The sequence below is a fragment of the Juglans microcarpa x Juglans regia genome, chromosome 3D (assembly GCF_004785595.1).
Source record: "Juglans microcarpa x Juglans regia isolate MS1-56 chromosome 3D, Jm3101_v1.0, whole genome shotgun sequence".
NCBI lineage: Eukaryota > Viridiplantae > Streptophyta > Magnoliopsida > Fagales > Juglandaceae > Juglans > Juglans microcarpa x Juglans regia.
In genome coordinates this window covers 8,165,891-8,185,536 of record NC_054598.1, presented here as the reverse complement: position 1 = coordinate 8,185,536, position 19,646 = coordinate 8,165,891, and the positions used below count along the sequence as shown (strand labels likewise).

Below are 19,646 nucleotides of genomic sequence, written 5' to 3'. Positions count from 1 at the left end.
TTTCTTCAAACAATCATTCATTCTATTCACATTATAAAAAGGGTTGCACACTTGTATTGATTAAATGTATGGTTTTTATTAATCTACCTTGTACATTAACTAATTTTCAAACAAGTTATTGATTTTATAGTTTTTATATATTGTGTAGGTGTTTATTGGAGTGTTTGGTGTTGCTATACGAAATTATTTGACGGTATGTTCGTCATGTTTTGTATATATAATTTTCCGTTTGTGTGTTTGTCTCTATTGTGAATTGATTTCTGATGTTGTGAATTATTTTTTGAATTTGTGTTTTGTCTCTGTTTCACGTCTAGAATCTGGATTGCAATCGTTCAAACACTATGTGTTTCTGATAGAATGAATTTTCCTGTTCGAATAGACTTTTACGTGTTCGAACAGTTGTACTCTTGAGTTGTAATACTTGAATTAAAAATAATACTTAAAAAATAATTAATTAAAAAATATAATGTATAATTAAAAAATAAGTAATAATTAAATTATAATTAATACTTAAAAATAATAAACATAAGAATTAGGAATACTTAAATTAAAAATAATACTTTTAATTAATTAAAAAACTATAATGTATAATTAAAAAATAAGTAATACTTAAATTATAATTAATACTTAAAAAATAATAAACATATGAATTATTAATACTTAAAAAATACTATACTTAAAAAAAATATTAATAGTATAAAATAATAATAATAATACATAATACTTAAAATACATTTGGTTGTATTGTATAATTGAATTCTTGTATCTTGCATTGTTGTTGTGTGATATTATCGTATATTGTATCTCACATCGAAATAACTCTTAGACCCGTTCGAGAGTTATCAATCCTGTTAAACGGTTGATTTATAACTCTTGAATTGTCCATAGTGGACAGTTTGAGATTGTAAGATCATTATCGTAAAATATCAAACTGTATTTGCTGCGTTCGACATCATGATTTTGGTAAAGTCTTCCAATATTGTTCTCTAGATATGCAGTTTCAGTTATGGTGTATCGGCGTATTACTTGTTGGTGCACACGACCAAACGATCATATTTGGAGAACTATGAGGAGATGCTATCAAAATTTCGTTGGATGTGACAGATAATAGTTGGTAGATTGACGATTATGATCTTACAATCTTGAATGAAATATGACCAACTACCCGATCATAGGAAGAATGCACAATATGTTAGATAAATGTTTGCTTGTTATGCACGTGACTGTTTGTAATAGGGTATTAGACATGGATAAGACTTGAATGCGAGTTAGAGATAACTTGGATGATGATTACAATATATATGGTGAAAGTGTTAAGAAATTTTTGGAATTCGCATAATGTGCAGTTGATAGTGATGGTCGTATTAGATGCCCATGTCGAGAATGCAAGAATTTAGATTCTCATAAGATAGACTTGGTGAGAGAGCATTTGTTTGTCAAAGGTATTGACCATAATTATAATGATTGAGTCTTACACGGAGAATCTGGAATCATATCTAGAGTCATTCGAGTCTCAACACAAAAAGAAGACATTGATGAAAATGTACATGCAGATGTTGTTAGTGATGAATACGAAGAGGATATGGAGCAAATGTTAGGTGACATTGGTGCGAAAATATTTATGGATGAAAGTGATACGGACGCATCAAATTCAAATGATTCAAGCCGTAACACTTTTATACAATATTGATATTTGGACAATATTGATACGCTTTATTTGGATAGTGATATTGGGACAATATTGATACGCTTTATTTTTGTCCCAAAATGTATTTTGGGACGAAGACCCAATGTTGTGGGATGAAATTCTTCATCCCAAAAGACTCAATCTGTTGAAGTGCCGTAGATAAATGATAAATTCATGTGGGATACATGATCTATTGGACATTCATTTTGGATAAATATTTACGCTTAAAAAAAAAACATATATTTTTATGGGACGCATTGAGAATGCTCTCACAACTCCTTGCACCCATACCCATAGCATAACTTATAAGAAAAGCTGTAGCCTACTATTAAAAAATAAATTTTTTATTTAAATTTTATGTTTGTCCGACAAAATGAAATATGCATATTTAGACATTTTAAAATTATACAAATAATACCTCCGTGTGTATAATAAGCGTTCCTATGCACGGATTGTACACAAGATAACGTAGCAATGTATCGTGCCATGTCGACCTTGTAGCTATGTATATTGTTTAATTAGTTGTGCTTAATGAGCATAAAAAAAAAACGACAAAGTTGTCAAATTTTGGATGAATTTGCAAAACTCATGCTAATAAATTATGAGGAATGCTGCTTATCATTCTCACACAATATATCAATATGTGATTTATTATTTTTATCTTTCTATTTAAGCCCATATATTTACACATTAATATGTGTACGTTTGATTAGAATGATAAAAATGACAAATTACATGCTGATGTGTGGTGTAGAAGATGATAAGTAGAATTTTTTCTAAATTATATAGAAGGAAATTAATCATATGAGACTATGGTTGTGTTTGGATGTTGAAGTGAGTTGAGTTGAGATGATAAAATATTATTTTTTAATATTATTATTATTTTGAGATTTAAAAAAGTTAAATTATTTATTATATTTTGTATTGGAATTTGAAAAAGTTATAATGATGAGTTGAGATAGGTTGATGATCCAAACAAAGCCATAACCAGTCATTTTGTGATAGGATAATACTATTAAGCCCCGTGATTTTCCTCCTCATTTTGACCACCCGTTTTATTTTACTTTTTCTAATAATTAAGAAAGTAACTTCCAATAAATTTGTATATTTTTAAAAAATGTTTAAAGATGTTTAAAAAATGTTAGGAAGAAAGGAAAAAAAAAACCAACTGCAAAATATTGAGGCTGAAAAGCAGCACCCCTGCAAATTATACATCTAATTATTAAGATTGTGCTATGAAAAACTCATCTGACAACCTTACACTACACAATTGAGAAGGGAAAGAAAAAAAAAAAAAAAGATAAAAAAATAAAGACCTACATTAGTAGATGTGAGGTGTAAAGCTGCCGAATAGAATAACTCTTATACTATATATCATTATATATCATTTGTTTTCTTGAAAATGATATCTTTTACAAGGGATGATTTTTCTTTTAGATAATTATGTTGAAGTCCTCAAGTTCCCATTTATTTATTTTTAACATGATTTTTAAATTGCCCACATTATTACTTAGCTCCCAAAACATTAATTTAAAGGCGCACCCCATCTTTAGAGTTAAGAATATCATAAATTTAATCTAATCTCAATGATGCTATTATAATTAGAATGTAAATTTACTATTTATGTTAGAATTTGAAGGTTAAGCCGCACCTTAGGCCTTGTTCTGCTATTGAAACGAGAAATTAATAAATAGTTGTGAAATAATTTGTAAATAATAATAAAATAATTTGATTTAAAATATTTTATAAAATATTGAAAAATGAGAGGAAAATAGTTGAATAAAATATTATAAAATTAAAATATTATTTTTTAATATTATTTTTATTTTAAAATTTGAACAATTAAATTAATTTTTATGTTTTGCTTGAAAATTTGAAAAATTATAAAGGTTAGATAAAAAAAAATTGAAAATTGAAAATTAAAAAATATTTATATTTATAATGTTTGGATGTTGAGTTGAGATAAAACCGTCTTGCAATTCAATCGGAGCCTCGGATGTCTAGATGCGACTTATGGGGATTACCAACGAAACAAACGCCAACATGAATTTTCTACAATTTTGTTTTTGATTCAATCAAATTGTACAATTTGAATGAAGACGGCGAAATCTTAATCCTTTTCTGTATTTGTGAAATTGGTGGCCCATGACGGGACGAAGGCCCATATCCCTACGGGCTTTGATGAAGGAAACACCACCATAGATCGCTCATAAATCCTACTGTAGAAAAATCTTGTTTGTTTAGTTGGAACTTGATAATCAGATCAGAGTTTGATGGTTTTTAGCCTGATATGAACACCATGGGAAGAAAATCTAAGCACAGAACCAAATCTAACAAGCATCATAAAAGAAGACTTTTAAAAAGAAAACAAATTGACCAAGACCAAACAACGAGAATTAACTAAAGAGTATTCTCGTTCGAGAATATTCTCGGCAAACAAACACAGCATAAGATTTGTATGTACTATTTTGACCCAAATTAAACGAACCTAAGCAGATCAATGACACTCTTATCCATTTATAAATTCCTTAATCGTCTAATGCTCTTCGTTTTCCTATGGATTAGACAAATCTGTTTGCACTAAGAAACCCATATTCCTCGATAGATCCAAAGAGAGATCGTTCGGGAAAGATGAAAAATAAAATAAAAAAAGAACCAAAACGATAGGATTAGAAGTAATGAAACAAACAGTGATCGGGCGAAGGAGAGGGACAATTTTGGATTGAGCATCAGTTTTAAAAAGCTCGATTATTGATAGCTTCATGGAGTTATCAGTATACAAATACTAATGTCTCTCATCATCTGCTCAGATCCTCAACTTCGCCCTAACATTACAAAAGAAAATAGACACAGACGGAAATTAAAGAAGAACCAACCACAGAAACCAAATCGAAGACACCGACCGGATGTGGAATTCGGCTATAAACTGCGAACGTTATGTGTATATAGATGGATGGATATATAGACGCGCTGAAGGGACCCCCGAAACCCTAATTTCTTAAAATCAGCAAAAGCGACGCCGTCTTAACCGCACACTTATGAGCAGTTCGCCGTTTTAGGGCTTTTCAGTTTTCAGGCGTAAAATCGTTTTCGCTCACTTGCTTGCATTAGAACGCAGCGTTTGACGATAGTATCCTCGAAACGCTCCGTTTTAATATCATCTTTTGGGGTCCGTGAAATGGCAAAAACTTTTTGACTCGGGCGATCTCTTGAGGGCCAGAGCTTCGGATTGTGAGTTTGAGAGTCCAAGTCGCATGATCCGATTGCTTTGGCATCGAACTCTGCCGAATCGTATAAATTTCGCAAGGCATTGTGGAAAATCCAACACTCGGATATGCTTGCCTCGACGTTATTTCTCTGCCCAAGGGGGCCAGTTGAGCCGACAATGCACGAGTTCTGTGGAGCCGCCGTGCTCAGAGTTCAACCTTCACGCGTACACTGCTATGCTTCAAGATTGTATCCAAAGCGGTGACCCAATTCCAGGGAAGGTTCTCCACTGTGAGGTTCTGAAAAGAGGTGGCTGTTTGGACTTATTCGGTTACAACGTTCTACTCAACATGTATGTGAAATTTGAGTTGTTCTATGACGCTGTTAATCTTTTCGAAGAAATGCCTGAGAGAAATACGATCTCGTTTGTGACGTTAATTCAGGGATACGCGCTGTCGTTGCGATTCCTTGAGGGGGTGGAGTTGTTTGTTAGGTTACAACGAGAGGGTCACGAGCTTAATCCTTTCGTTTTTTCTGCGATTTTGAAGTTGCTCGTGAGTATGGGATGGGGTGAGCTAGGATGGACCGTTCATGCTAGTATTTTTAAGCTTGGTTATGACTCTAATGAATTTGTTGGGACTGCTCTTATCGATGCCTACTCTGTTTGTGGGAACGTTGCTAATTCTAGAACTGTTTTTGATGGAATTGCTTGTAAGGATATGGTTTCGTGGAGTGGGATGGTCGCTTGTTATTCTGAGAATGATTGTTTTGAAGAGGCAGTAGAAGCTTTTTCTCAAATGAGAATAATTGGGTTTAAGCCAAACAATTTTACTTTTGCTGGAGTGCTCAAGGCCTGTCTTGGACTTGAGACCTTTAACGCGGGGAAGAGTGTTCATGGGCTTGCGTTGAAAACTCGCTATGAACCGGATCTTTATGTAGGCATTGCATTACTTGAACTGTACACCAAGTCCGGGGCAATTGATGATGCTGGGCGAGCATTTGAGGAGATCCCAAAAAAAGATGTAATCCCTTGGAGTTTCATGATTGCACGTTTTGCTCAAAGTGGTCGGAGCACCGAAGCTTTGGATCTGTTTTCTCAAATGAGACAAGCTTTTGTTGTCCCAAATCAATTTACATTTGCTAGTGTGCTGCAAGCTTGTGCAACCATGGAAGGTTTAGATTTGGGGAAGCAAATCCATTCACATGTGCTCAAAGTTGGTCTCTTCTCAGACGTGTTTGTATCCAATGCCCTTATGGATGTATATGCTAAATGTGGAAGGATGGATAACTCGATGGATCTATTTTCAGAATCACCAAATAGAAACTCTGTGACTTGGAACACTATGATTGTTGGCTACGTGCAGTCAGGTGATGGGGAGAAGGCACTGAAGTTATTTCTAAATATGCTTGAATACCAAGTGCTGGCAACGGAAGTGACATACTCTTGTGTACTTCGTGCTTGTGCTAGTCTACCAGCCTTGGATACAGGAATTCAAATTCATTCCTTGACAGTCAAAACTGTTTATGACATGAATATAGTCGTTGGTAATGCTTTGATAGATATGTATGCCAAGTGTGGCAGCATTAAAGATGCCCGCTTAGTATTTGACGGTTTGAATGAACGAGATGAAGTTTCATGGAATGCTATGATCTCGGGGTATTCTACGCATGGCTTGGGGAGGGAGGCTCTAAAAGTTTTTGAATTGATGCAGAAAACTAAGTGTAAACCAAACCAATTAACTTTTGTTGGTGTTCTATCAGCATGTAGCAATGCAGGGCTGTTAGATCAAGGACAAGCTTATTTTAGTTCTATGGTAAATGATTATAGCATTGAACCGTGTATTGAGCACTATACTTGTATGGTCTGGCTTCTAGGCAGATCAGGTCATCTTGATAAGTCTATCAAGTTGATTGAGCAAATCCCATTTGAGCCTAGTGTCATGGTCTGGCGTGCTTTGCTTGGAGCTTGCGTTATCCATAACAATGTTGAGCTTGGAAGAATTTCTGCACAGCGCGTGCTTGAGATGGAACCAGAAGATGAGGCAACCCACGTGTTATTGTCAAATATGTATGCTGCTGCAAAGAGGTGGGAAAACATGGCTTTTGTTAGGAAAAAAATGAAAATGAAAGGAATAAGGAAGGAACCGGGCCTAAGTTGGATTGAGAACCTCAGAATAATTCATTATTTCACTGTCGGAGATACTTCACATCCTGACATGAAACTGATTAATGGGATGCTGGAATCATTGAATGTGAAAATCAGGAAGGCAGGATATGTTCCTAATCATAATGCAGTTTTGCTTGATGTGGATGATGATGAAAAGGAGCGTCTCTTGTGGTTACACAGTGAGAGACTAGCCCTTTCTTATGGACTAATTAAAATGCCATCTGGAAGGCCAATTCGCATCATTAAAAATCTCAGAATTTGTGTGGATTGTCATGCTGCAATGAAGTTAATATCCAAGGTTGTGCAACGAGATATTATTGTAAGAGATATGAATCGGTTTCATCACTTTCAGGATGGAATTTGCTCTTGTGGTGATTACTGGTGACTCTTGATCTTGAGCAAGATATACCTTTTTCTTGAAGGGCCGGGGTTTCTATCTCTGCTTGGAAGTTCATGATCAGAGGTTCAGTGATAAGAAGTTGGCAGGAACTTGCTATCTTATAGGTATTCTGCATCCTTTATCTTGTCCAATGATGTGCAGGAGCAGACCCAGGAGGTTTCTTCAGTGGCGACAATAAGCCATTGATTGATCCTTTATTTATGTATGCACACATGCAAGCATATATGTACATACGTATGTAGTTTTATTAGTAATTTGGTTATCAACAATAGAAGCGATCTAAATATGAACTATAGATGTATTAACTAGATTTGTAGATTATAAGAACTAGTAATGGATTTCAAATCTCCTTTGCCCAGTTGAGTCTTCGAGCAAATACAATTTTTTTTAATATCTGGTTTTTTTTTTAATTGCTTTTTCCATTGTTAGGAAACTCAATAGATATCCCAAAATTTTAGAAATTATGAGCCAAACCCAGCAGTTTATAGAAACTTCATTGAGGGCATTTGCCGCCACTCAGCCATGTAGCTGGCCTCTTCCCTGGTGTTATGCATATACTTCTAGGTTTAACTGCATTATAAGGGTAGACAGCCCCGGCAAGAGACTGAGGTTGGACATGAAGAAAGATATATAAAGTCAATTCTAATTCTATTTGTATTTCATAGCTTACTGGCTTTACCATCTCATGAAGTTAAAATTTTTGGTATCACCAATCAGTGGTGAACTATAGTTGAGTGTGGTTCTCTTAAATTCTCCTTTTGATTTTTTATGGCCAATATGTCTCAATTTTTGCAGCACATGTGCTGCGTCGTTGTACCAAGTGATCTATAAATTAGCTCTTCTATCAATTTCTACAAAGTGTTCAAAACAATGTAGAACCTGTTTCCTATTCAACTTTAAAGACTAGTGTCTGTATTTTATTTGCAGCTGTGATGTCCTACTTGATCAATGGGTCATAACTCCATCTAATTAGATGCACTAAGCAAGTTGGTGAAGGTACGACTCTGTATGATTTGCTGGTTTGGATTTATTGATTTCTTAAAGTCGTTATGCTGACTTTGTTTAGACCCTTGGCTATACTCTATTGTGGCCTAACATTTCTGTTGAGTGTGTTGGCATGGTATCACTCCCTAATTAGGTTTCTGAAATTTCTTTTCTTTACCTTTGTTCTCCCCCTCTCCCTCCACGACAAGACTCTGGAAGTAATCCCTTATTCTACTGGAAAAAACCTAATCAATATTGCTGATCTAGAAATCTGCAAAAAATTAAGGATATCATATTTTTTTTTTTAAGAAAGAGACGAGAGCCGATGTCCATGAGTGACCCCCTCCCAATTTTATTAAAAACCCTCACTTATGGCGGAGGAAAACCATGGTAACAAGCAGGACACATGGGATTTACAAATATTCGATAAAACCATCCCAAGCATAAAAAACCAGATGAATAAAACCAACCTATACAATAAATCTAAATCAGTAATAAAAGAAAAACCAAATCTAAACATTCCTATTTTAAAAATCAGAAGAACAGTTAAGACCTGAAACTAGGACAACCCATTCTATCAAGGTGAAGTATTCCTCTCAAAAGTCGAGGCAAGTGTTGTTGCCCTTCATAAAAAGTGTTCCTACCCAATTCACCTTGCCACGCTAAAAAATCTGCCAGTTGATTACCTTCCCGAAACTGATGCACTATCAAATAATTAACCCCTGCAAGAGCATCATGTAACTCTTCCCAATAGTCCCATAAATACCATAAAGTGCATTTTCCTCCACGAAGCCAGTCCACGACAACCTTAGAATCGCTTTCAATAATTATATTAGAAAGATGTAATCTTTTACACAAAGCAATTCCTTTGGTAACAACCCTTAATTCAGCTTCAATATTAGTACCACGACCAAAATGAGCTGAGAAAGCTCCCCGCACCATACCGAATTTATCTCTTATTACTCCCCTTCCTCCCGAATTTCCCGGATTCCCACGTCAACTTCCATCACAATTTAACTTAAACCAACCAAGAGGGGGTTTCTTCCAGATTACCATAGAATGCCGACGCTGCCTCTATTATGGAATTGCAACCTGTAGTTCCTCCATAAGTTTCAGGTCCTGCATAGAAATTGGGCTAGAGAAAGTAAGCTCCCCAGCAAAAAAATGAAGCCAAAACTTCACAGACCACCATACACGAGTAGCACTCTCCTACACCCCTTCCATCCTAGTTTTCATCTTCTCAACCAAAGTTGCCAAGTTATTAAACACGGCAATAGCCTAGTAAGAGTACCCTGAATCGATGCTTTTCTAGCACAACGGAACCATACCATAACCATGGCTCTCCACGTCATCTGCCTCATACACGAAACGCCCAAAGTGTTGCTAGCAACCTCCCAGACCTTCGTAGCCAGCTCTCCTGAGCAAAGAATATGATCAATCATCTCACTGGACTTACGATTACAACAATCGCATGTTGATGCTAAAGCAACGCCTTGAGTCTTCACCCTCTTGTCTTCTGCAAGGCACTGAAAATAGGCTTTCCAGAGACAAATAGACATACTTTTAGGCATTAATCTATGCCAAATCCACTCTTTCCATAACATCCGGTCCCCCCTTTTACGAATCACGTCCCATGCCGTTGTTGTCGAAAAATTACCATCCTTGGAAGGCTTCCACACAAAAAGATCAGGCCTTGATTTACCTGCATGAGCAGTATGTATAATCTCCCTAGTAGCCTCCTCCCCAACTAATTTCGTCAATCGTCTCACGTCCCAAGAATTATCTATCCAACATTTATTAATCCGAAGTTTTGAGTTTGCAATCTCCTCCACCCTCACCGAAAGTGGCCCCGACCCAAGCCATCTATCATACCAAAAAGAGGCATTCCCTCCTCTCACCAAGACTTTGACATTATTGAAAACCTCAGAAAGAACAGAGAGAATTGATTTCCATAGCCTAGATCCTCTGTTCCTCTCAGCAGCTAAAGAAACATGGCCATGCTTAAAATATTTTGCCTTGAAAAAATCAGTCCATAGGGAGTCCGTGGACATTAGTCTAAAAGCAAACTTCATATGGAGCGCACGTTGAACCTCCTTGAAGTCTCTCAAACCCAGACCCTCCTCCTCCATAGGCATACACAATTTCGACCATGATCACCAATGCATTTTCCGAACTCCATTAGCACTCCCCCTGAAGAAATTTGATAGAGCAGAATTAATGCGAGCAATTGAGGCTTGCGGAACATTTATCACTGACAGCAGGTGAATAGGCATGCTCAATAAAACTTGTCTCAATAGGATCAACCTTCCTCCTTGAGAGACTAGCTTGAATTTCCACCCTGCCACATTTTTCCGGACTTTATCCACCAGAGGTTCAATAATTCTAGTCGTTAGTCACCCCGACACCAACGGAGCACCCAAATAAATAGCAGGAAAAAAACCTTCCCTAAAGCCTGTTAACCTCAAAAGTGCACGTACCCAAGTTGAAGAAATATACTTGGACGGATAAAGGGCCGATTTTTCTTTACTAATCAATTGCCCCGACCACCCTTCATAGATTCCAAGAATCTCAACAAGTCTCCTGATAGAATGCTTCCCACCATTCATAAAAATTAAAAGATCATCCGCGTACAACAAATGGAAAATCAAAGGAGCTCCAGGCAGATGATAAAATCTACCAATCTTGCCTTCTCCAAAATTCTTTTTGAGAAGTCGCTTCAATACTTCTTCCATCACAATAAATAAATATGGAGAGAGGGGGTCTCCCTACCGTAAACCATGAGTTGGTTGGAAAAAGCCTTTAAAGGTCCCATTCATCATCACTGAAAACCATGGTGACTTCATACATTCCCCTACTATACTGCAAAAATTAGGAGAGAACCGAAGGCTTTAAACACCGCCAATAAAAAACCCCCACTCCACTCGATCATAAGCCTTAGCTATATCAATTTTCAGCAGCACATTTTCACCCAAAATTTTCTTATTCAAGGAATGAACCATTTCCTGGGCAAGCGTAATATTTTCAAAAATACTTCTACCTGGCACAAAATGAATAATCCGAGTCAATCTTTTTACCAGAATTTTCGAAAAAATCTTATAAGCTACCGAACATAAACTAATGGGATGAAATTTATCAAAACTCGAAGGATTTTGCACTTTCGGGATAAGAACAATGAATGATGAGGAAAAGAACCTGGGCAATGGCACACCACGAAAAATTTTTTGCGCTGCCTCTATCACATCCTGTTTAACAACATCCCAACAAGCAATATATTTTTCTTGTCAGATAGACTTGCTTAAATTTTCTATTCCCTGCTCTTCCCCTTCACCCTTTCTTTGGCTAACAGTGTACAGGTTTAATAAAAATTATGTTTTACGGCCGGTTTAATTGATTAAGTAGTCCTATTTGTTGAATTTAATACCACTTTATTTAGAGTGTTTCAACTTATATTGTGATTACAGAGAAGGGAATATGAATAATTTTTAGTTTCTTGTTATTTTTTTTGCGTTTTTCTAAACCTGGCAGTGTTTGTATGGATGAGATCTCAGATTTTGTTTCCACTGTTTTCTCTAGTTTGCATTCTTAAACTCATTGGAGTCCTTTTATTTTTTCTCTTGGTCTTGAAAAAAATTAAATTTCTGGTTTCCAAAGTAGGTCCACTTAAGAATTTTATAGTGGCCTTCCCATGCCCTCAATATGCTTAGCAACTTCTCTGATCTTGCTGCAATTCAATCTCTTCCTGCAGCTTAGCTGATCTTTGCATAACTATTTTTTAAGTTGGATCTACATAAGTTGGATCTACATTGTTTAACAATCATAACTTTGTATTTGCGAACGGCTTATTTAATTAACGAATCGAGCTGGATTCGAGTTTGATTGAGCTAATCTCGATTGAATTATCGGTTAATCTTGTTTATTTACAGCCCTACTTTGAGGTTCTTTAACTTCTTCTAGAATATAGTAACTTTTATGAATCTGTTGGTTACAAAATAAAAGGGCATGAGTTGAGGAAATAAATAAAAAGTCTTAGGAAAACTAAAATAGTCTATTAACTTCAAATGAAAATTCCTATCTTATTTAGTTATACTATTTTACATTTAATATCTTTAAATTTAATTACATATATTATTTAATTTTCAATTAATGACTATAATGGGAGTGGATGGTGTGGCTAAATAGAAGTAAACCTTTCTTCTCTGATAAAAGTTATATTAAAATGCATTAATTTTATACTGTAATAATTCCTAGCTTGTAATTAAGTGCTTTCTCTTGTATACTCTCTGTGTATTTGGGCTATGTCTAATTACTTGGTTTAATAAAACTTCTGTTTACTTATCAAAAATTTTTGACTGTAATAATTATAACATTGCTGACATGTTTCAGTGCTTCTTGACATTAATGTTCAACAATAAAAAAGAGAATGACAAGTCTATCGGGCATAGTGGGATCTCAACTTTTTTGCAAAAGACAATTAAAGAGGAGCATGATTGAATGGATGTAAATGCATCTTAAATATATCCATACGCATGGATGAGTTTTGCAATACATGACAATAGAATGGAAAATCTGCAATATTTGGTGTCACATCGCAGTTTCAGTAAATGGCACATAAGTGCAGTATTTAATGCTATGGTCTTCAGAAAACTTAACCATCGAATTCAGATTTCTAAAATCATCAGCCTGTTGACTTTTAAGTCATCATCTGATTGTAAAATATGTTGTAGGTGGTAGTGGATTGAGAAAAATACTAGTTGTCAAGATAACAAGTTTAGGACAATTTAATTTTCCTTTCGTGACATGGTCAGGAGTAAAGGGGGAGGGAGGCTTAATATTTTTACTCTTAATCAAAAGGCTTGGATTGGAGGCCTTTAAGACTTTTGGTCAAAGAATTTGAAATATGTGTTGAAAATAGAGCATGCACATCACAACTAATGACCTCGTAAAGGGGAGGCTTTATATTTTTACTAATTTCAAGGCTTGGATTCGAGGCCTTTAAGCCTTTTGGTCAAAGAATTGAAAATTTGTGTTGAAAATAGAGCATGCACATCACAACTAACTTTCGATGTTTACAGCCACCCATATTTACTACTACATTTGTACTGTTAATTTACCCTATCTACTAAGCTTTGCATAAGCATGAGATTTCATTGGGTTAAGACTAATATAATTGAGCATGATACAGGTGGTGGTAGCAACCTAAGTATCAACTATATCTGACTTGTGTCTTTGGTAACTTTAAGTCTAATATTAGATGTCTGGACAGTTCTTCGTGGAGAATATTCTTTAATGAACGCAGGATTTTTGTAATTTATTACAGATATAGGAACTTTTGCATTGCCATAAAAACAAATTTGATCTTGAATTTCTCACAATTATGTGAATTGTAGTCATTAGAATTTTAGCTGTTGGAAAGCAATGGTTGATCTTACAGAACAGAGAATTTGATTTGTTGTTAAGCTTAAGCTTCAAAACACAAATGACAAACCAACTACAAATTTCTCTTGTTAATCTGTTTCTGTCACTATCACCTGGGTTATCCTGCTATTTCAATGTACGTTAGATTGTTGTTTGACTTCATTCTAATTTTACCCCAATAAAAACAACTTTTCTAATCTACCCTCAGAAAACACAATTGACAAACCAACTACAGACTTCTCTTGCTAATCTGTTTCTGCCACTATCACGTGGGTTATCTTGCTATTTCAATTTACTTTGGATTATTGTTTGACTTCATTCCAATTTTACCCCATAATAACTTTTCTAATCTACCCTCGGATGGAGGATTTTTATCTCTCACTTTCAGAAAGATTATCTTTCCCTCACATCAACTGATAACAAATTATACCATATATGCTTATAAGCAAAATGATAGTTTTCCAGGACTGTCTCTTGTAAAGATTGCTGCTTATAAAAGTAGGAAACCATCCTAGTCAGAGACTTGATGAAAATACTCATCTTTGCTTCCAGATTGAGCAAGACTAAAATACTGTCTAAGATTTAAAAACTTTGAAAAGACTAGATTTCTCCCTACCAAAATGAAATGAAAAACTTTGTATATATACTATTAATTATTATGTTTCAGTAAAAATCTCAGTTTTGTACTATTAGTAAGTTAATTAACTTCCCTAGAAGCCACATTTTGTAAATGTTCTGGTATTTTTCCAAAGCATTATTAAAGCATGGCCTAACCTCAATTTGTAATAAACCTTCATGAATTGCAACTTATTTCACTCTAGATTACCTTATCACCCGGTAGTGCATCATCTTCTGTCATGGCTCTCTATTCTGCAAGCAAACAACTGTGCTTTGTTTTTTTCCCTTCTATCTTTCCAAAACAGTTAATTAAAATAAAAATATCATTTTGTTGTATGTATTTTGGTTTTAGGTTGCTGATGACAATGGCCGTGGAACTTGTTCTATGCTTTGAGTGGAGAAGTCATAGCTGTGAGAAATAGAGCTTGATACTTTGCTAGCAGTCTATTGATTTTGCATGGTAAGATCAGCTGCCGAACCACAGAGAATATAATTCTCAAAGGTAGCTTTTAGTAAAAAATATAACTGGTCATCTATTGCTCGTTTGATCTGGTTTGTTTGACTACTGGATGGGATGATCACAGAAGTCTGAAGATATTCTTTTGTGGAAATTGTTTGCATCAGTTCCTATACCAGCAGGTTTGGATTGGAGTTTGGTTGAGCTTCGATCAGTTGAATGTGAAGTAACGTGGACGAGCTATACTCCTCATTTTTGCACTGTGCTGCATTTGGATGTCACGTGGGAATTTAACTTCATTTTTTCTTTGTGAGAATTGAATCAGAATAAAATCATCGTGTAAAATCACCTAATGGCCTGAGATGAAACAAAAGCTATTTTGTGGCTGTTTACAAACTGATGATACCGACTGAGTTTCAAGCAGTCATACGGGGACAACATTCTGCATGCTCGATTTTTATTATATTCTATTTTATCTTATAAAGTTTTATGGTCCTTTCTAATTAAGTTATTTTTATTTTTAACTGATGAAATCAATGCAACACATAGATATTGCACTCGAATGATCTAAATTTCAAAGCAATGATTGCATGAATGTTGGAGGGGGAGGATAAATCGGCCGTCATTTGTGGTGTTTGATGTGATCATGTTGGTATTCTTAAGGAGAGGATGTGTGTGTGTGTGTGTATTTCTTTTAATTGTAAAAAATTCTTTACTTTTCTTATGGATATGGACTTCAAGTTGTTAGTTCTTTTGCTTAAGCATGTCATTAGTGATGAATGGCTGCAAGATTCGTGAAGTGCTTGTGAACCCAACGTCATGAGCGAAGCGGAAATGTCGAATTAAGGAGGGACAAAAAGAAAAGCTCCGCCATTTTTAGGACTGAAATGATCTTTTGATCTTACCATTTTAGCTGATCGTGTTGAAAAGTACTGTGGGGTTTTCAAAATGCAGATGATGTGCTCGATCGCCTTCCCAAAGACTGTTTGTGGGCTCTCTCTCGATCTTGTTTCTCAGATGCAATTTCACGCGGATGCAGTCATAACGTGAAACCCAAATGCATGCATCTGCGATTCAATTTATTAATTGACTAATGATTTGTTGAGGCCCCATTTGTCTTCAGAGTTTTGTGTTAGTTAAAAAGCAAACTAATCAAACAGAGAATTTAGAGGGTGACACGCACACGCATAATCTCTCTCTCTCTCTCAAGCAGGTTCCAATCATGAAAAGGGAGAAAGGGGTGTGACCGAACATCCAGCAGATGAATCACTCAAATTCATCTGTTGCCAATGAAACTGTCTATCTGACAATAGAACTATCCCCATGAGGACTTCGAAAGAAATTTTATTTGTTTATGTTTGGTGTCCTAATGTAAATCGTATTAATTTATCAATAATAAATCTTGTGAATTATATAACTATTAGTTCTAGTGATGAGGATTGACCTCTAATTCCTTTCTCGAATTTTCTTTTTCTCTCCCACTTTTATGGACGTTGGCCGATTTTCAGCATCGATCGTTATATATTATGGATTATTTATTTGTCTTTAATCAAATATACGAGTGTTTAGAGACTTGAAATCAGGATAAAAGTATGATATAATTTCAAAATAGGGAATTCCCTTTAGAAAGAGAATTTCAAAGAAAATATCAAACCGCAACACAAAGATATATATATATATATATATATATATATATATTTATATACACACATATGACATTAGTTAATGACTTGATATTAATCAAGTAGATATCAAATATATGACGTTAGTTCATTGAAGCTTGACTAAGACTAAGCTTGAAGAAATCGAGTTGCATCATATTAATCAACCAGCTTCAAATTTAATTTACTTTGATCACGTGCGTCACCAATTCTAATATATACTACCAATAGAGAAAATGACTATTTTTTTCCTCTTTGTATCTCTAGAAAGAGGACAAAAATAAAAATGTCTGTTTTGTCCTAGTCTAGGTTTGCGACCCTACTCCTAGTATCTTAGTTTGGATGGAAAAACACTCTCAATCTCTTTCATCTCATCTCATCTCATCATTATAATTTTTACAAATTCTCACATAAAATACAATAAACAATTCAACCTTTCAAATTTCAAAACAATAATAATGTTAAAAAAATCTGAAAGTCGCCATTATTTTTTAACCATTGTGGATTACCACATTTGAATCACTTGGGTTTATCTTATGAAACTCAAATCTGAAGTTAGATCTCTTTTAGAGACCTTCACTCACATGGTTGAAACTCAATTCAATGCAAAAATAAAACAAGGTCTGATAATGGGTTGGAACTTCACATGCCTGTGTTTTACAGCTATAATGGAATCCTAAATCAAAATCATGTGTATATACCCCACAACAGAATGGATTGCGCGAAAGCATCAACATCTTCTTTCTGTTGCTCAGGCTCTCATTTTTCAAACTACTCTCCTTCTCAAATTTTGGGGAGATGCTGTTCTGACTGCCATACACATAATAAACAGAATTCCTATCCCTGTCTTGAACCATAAATCCCTTTATGAAGTGCTTTTCTCTTCCATACCTTATTATTGCTCACTTACGAGTGTTTGGATGTCTTTACTTTGCTTCCACTCTTAAACACAGTCGAACTAAACTAAGTCCTCAAGCAAGGAAGTGCATTTTCTTGGCATATCCAGCTAGGGTCAAATGGTATAAATTATACGATTTAGAAAGCCACTCTTGTTTTATTTCAAGAGACGTTGTTTTCTATGAGTCTAATTTTCCTTTCTAAACCTCCAACTCACATACCATCACTTATGACCAACCCACTGATTTGGTTTGACCTCCTGCCCTACTAGATTTAGAAACTTCTCCTTTCTTTTATCCTAATTTTGTCATACCTCAACCCACTCTTGACATTTTTACTGCTCATGATACTTCCACTCAGCATTCCTCACATGAGCAGAACCACAGTCCTCCATTCACTTCTATCCTATCTTCTGAAAATTCTCTTCAATCTCTTGACTCATCACCATCTACTGATATTCCAACTCCTATCATTCCCCTTAGGAGATCAGATAAGATCAAGTAACCTCCAACTTATTTACAAGACCATCAATGTCAGATGGTTTCAGTTGCTCCCCATTCACACCCTTTGGCTGCCTCTACTGCTCATCCTATTCAACAACACCTTACCTATAAGCAGCTATCTCCCTCTCACATGTATATGCTCTTTCCCTTTCCCTTTTACATGAACCTAAAACCTACCATGAAGCAGTGAAACCTTAGCATTGGCGAGATGCAATGAGGTCTGAATTAGAAGCTTTGGAAGGGAATAGGACCTAGACTATGACAACTCTTCCTCCAGGGAAGACAACTATTGGTTGCAAGTATGTGTATAAGGTGAAATTAAAATCTGATGGGACAGTTGAGAGGCATAAGGCCAAGTTGGTGGCAAAGGGCTATACACAAAGGGAAGGTTTTGATTTCCAAGAGACATTCAGCCATGTGGCAAAGCTCACAACAGTGAGAGTTTTTCTAGCATTGGCAACCATTCACAATAAACATCTTCATCAGTTAGATGTGCATAAAGCTTTTCTTCATGGAGATTTAGATGAAGAAATCTATATGGAATTGCCTCCAGGTTTCCATGGCAAGGGGGAGTCACCTAGTCAAGGCAAAAGACTGGTTTGCAAACTTCATAAATCCCTTTATGGCCTTAAACAAGCCTCCCAACAATGGTACTCGAAATTCTCCTCTATTTTTACTCCATTGGTTTTCAACAGTCCAAATCTGATTATTCTTTGTTTACAAAAGAAAATAAGCATGGTTTTATAGCCGTCTTGGTCTATGTGGATGCTATAATCATAGGGAGTACTTCTAATATGACACCTATTGACAATATTAAGGCCTATTTTCACTCTCAATTCAAAATCAAAGACCTAGGCATCCTAAAATACTTCTTAGGCTTGGAAGTTGCTAGATCAACTGCTAGCATCCATTTGTGCCAAAGGAAATACACACTCGAAATTCTTGAGGATGCTAGACTCCTTGGCTATAAGGTGGTCAGTACTCCAATGGAAGTCAATCATAAACTCTCACATTCATCCTCGGATTTATTGACTGATTACACTAGCTACAGAAGGATGATTGGGAGATTAATTTACCTCTCAATAACCAGACCTGACATCACATATGTTGTTAGTATCCTTAGTCAATTCATGGACAAGCCAACATAGACACATGCATGCAAGCCAAAAAATTTTGAAGCATTTGAAAGGTTCTATAGGGCAAGGCATTTTTCTCTTAGCTCAATCTTCCCTGCATATAAAGGCCTTCAGTGAATTAGACTGGGCAACATGTCCAGAAACTAAGAGATCAATGACTGATTTTTGCATCTTTATTGGTGATTCTTTGATTAGTTGGAAATCTAAAAAGGCAAGCTACTCATGTATCACGTTCTTCTGTAGAAGCATAATACTGAGTCCTAGCTTATACTAGCTGTGAGGTTACTTGAATCATCTCTTTACTAAAAGACCTTAACACAAATCATACCATGCGTGCACTTTTGTAATGTGACAACCAATCAGCCTTACATCTTACAAAGAATCTAATATTTCACGAAAGAACCAAACATATTGAGTTGGATTGTCATTTTATCAAAGAAAAAGTATTGTCCAAAGTCCTTATACCTGTACACATAGCCTCAAAGTTTCAACTTGCAAACATTTTACCAAGGCC

General features: G+C 35.5%; 1 protein-coding gene and 1 non-coding gene across 3 annotated transcripts; one reads left to right on the top strand and one right to left on the bottom strand.

The window, feature by feature from the left end:
* Positions 1-4,410: 4,410 nt before the first annotated feature.
* Positions 4,411-4,495, bottom strand: LOC121256797. Its single transcript, XR_005939088.1, has one exon. It is a non-coding gene; the product is annotated as a small nucleolar RNA SNORD36 (small nucleolar RNA).
* Positions 4,496-4,760: 265 nt separating this feature from the next.
* LOC121255888 (putative pentatricopeptide repeat-containing protein At5g13230, mitochondrial) lies at positions 4,761-15,335 on the top strand. Of its 2 annotated transcripts, XM_041156439.1 has the most exons (4): positions 4,761-7,565; positions 8,389-8,457; positions 14,831-14,980; positions 15,103-15,335. In XM_041156439.1, exon 1 carries the CDS (start codon positions 4,942-4,944, stop codon positions 7,444-7,446), a length of 2,505 nt encoding a protein of 834 aa, XP_041012373.1. In that variant the 5' UTR covers positions 4,761-4,941; the 3' UTR covers positions 7,447-7,565; positions 8,389-8,457; positions 14,831-14,980; positions 15,103-15,335. The 2 variants fall into 2 exon arrangements, with proteins under 2 accessions (XP_041012373.1, XP_041012372.1); XM_041156438.1 differs by having other exon boundaries at positions 14,831-15,335.
* The last annotated feature ends 4,311 nt before the right edge of the window (positions 15,336-19,646 follow it).

Bases quoted from the DNA above. Each gene is read 5' to 3' on its own strand.
- LOC121255888 (XM_041156439.1), top strand. From the start codon at position 4,942: ATGATCCGATTGCTTTGGCATCGAACTCTGCCGAATCGTATAAATTTC.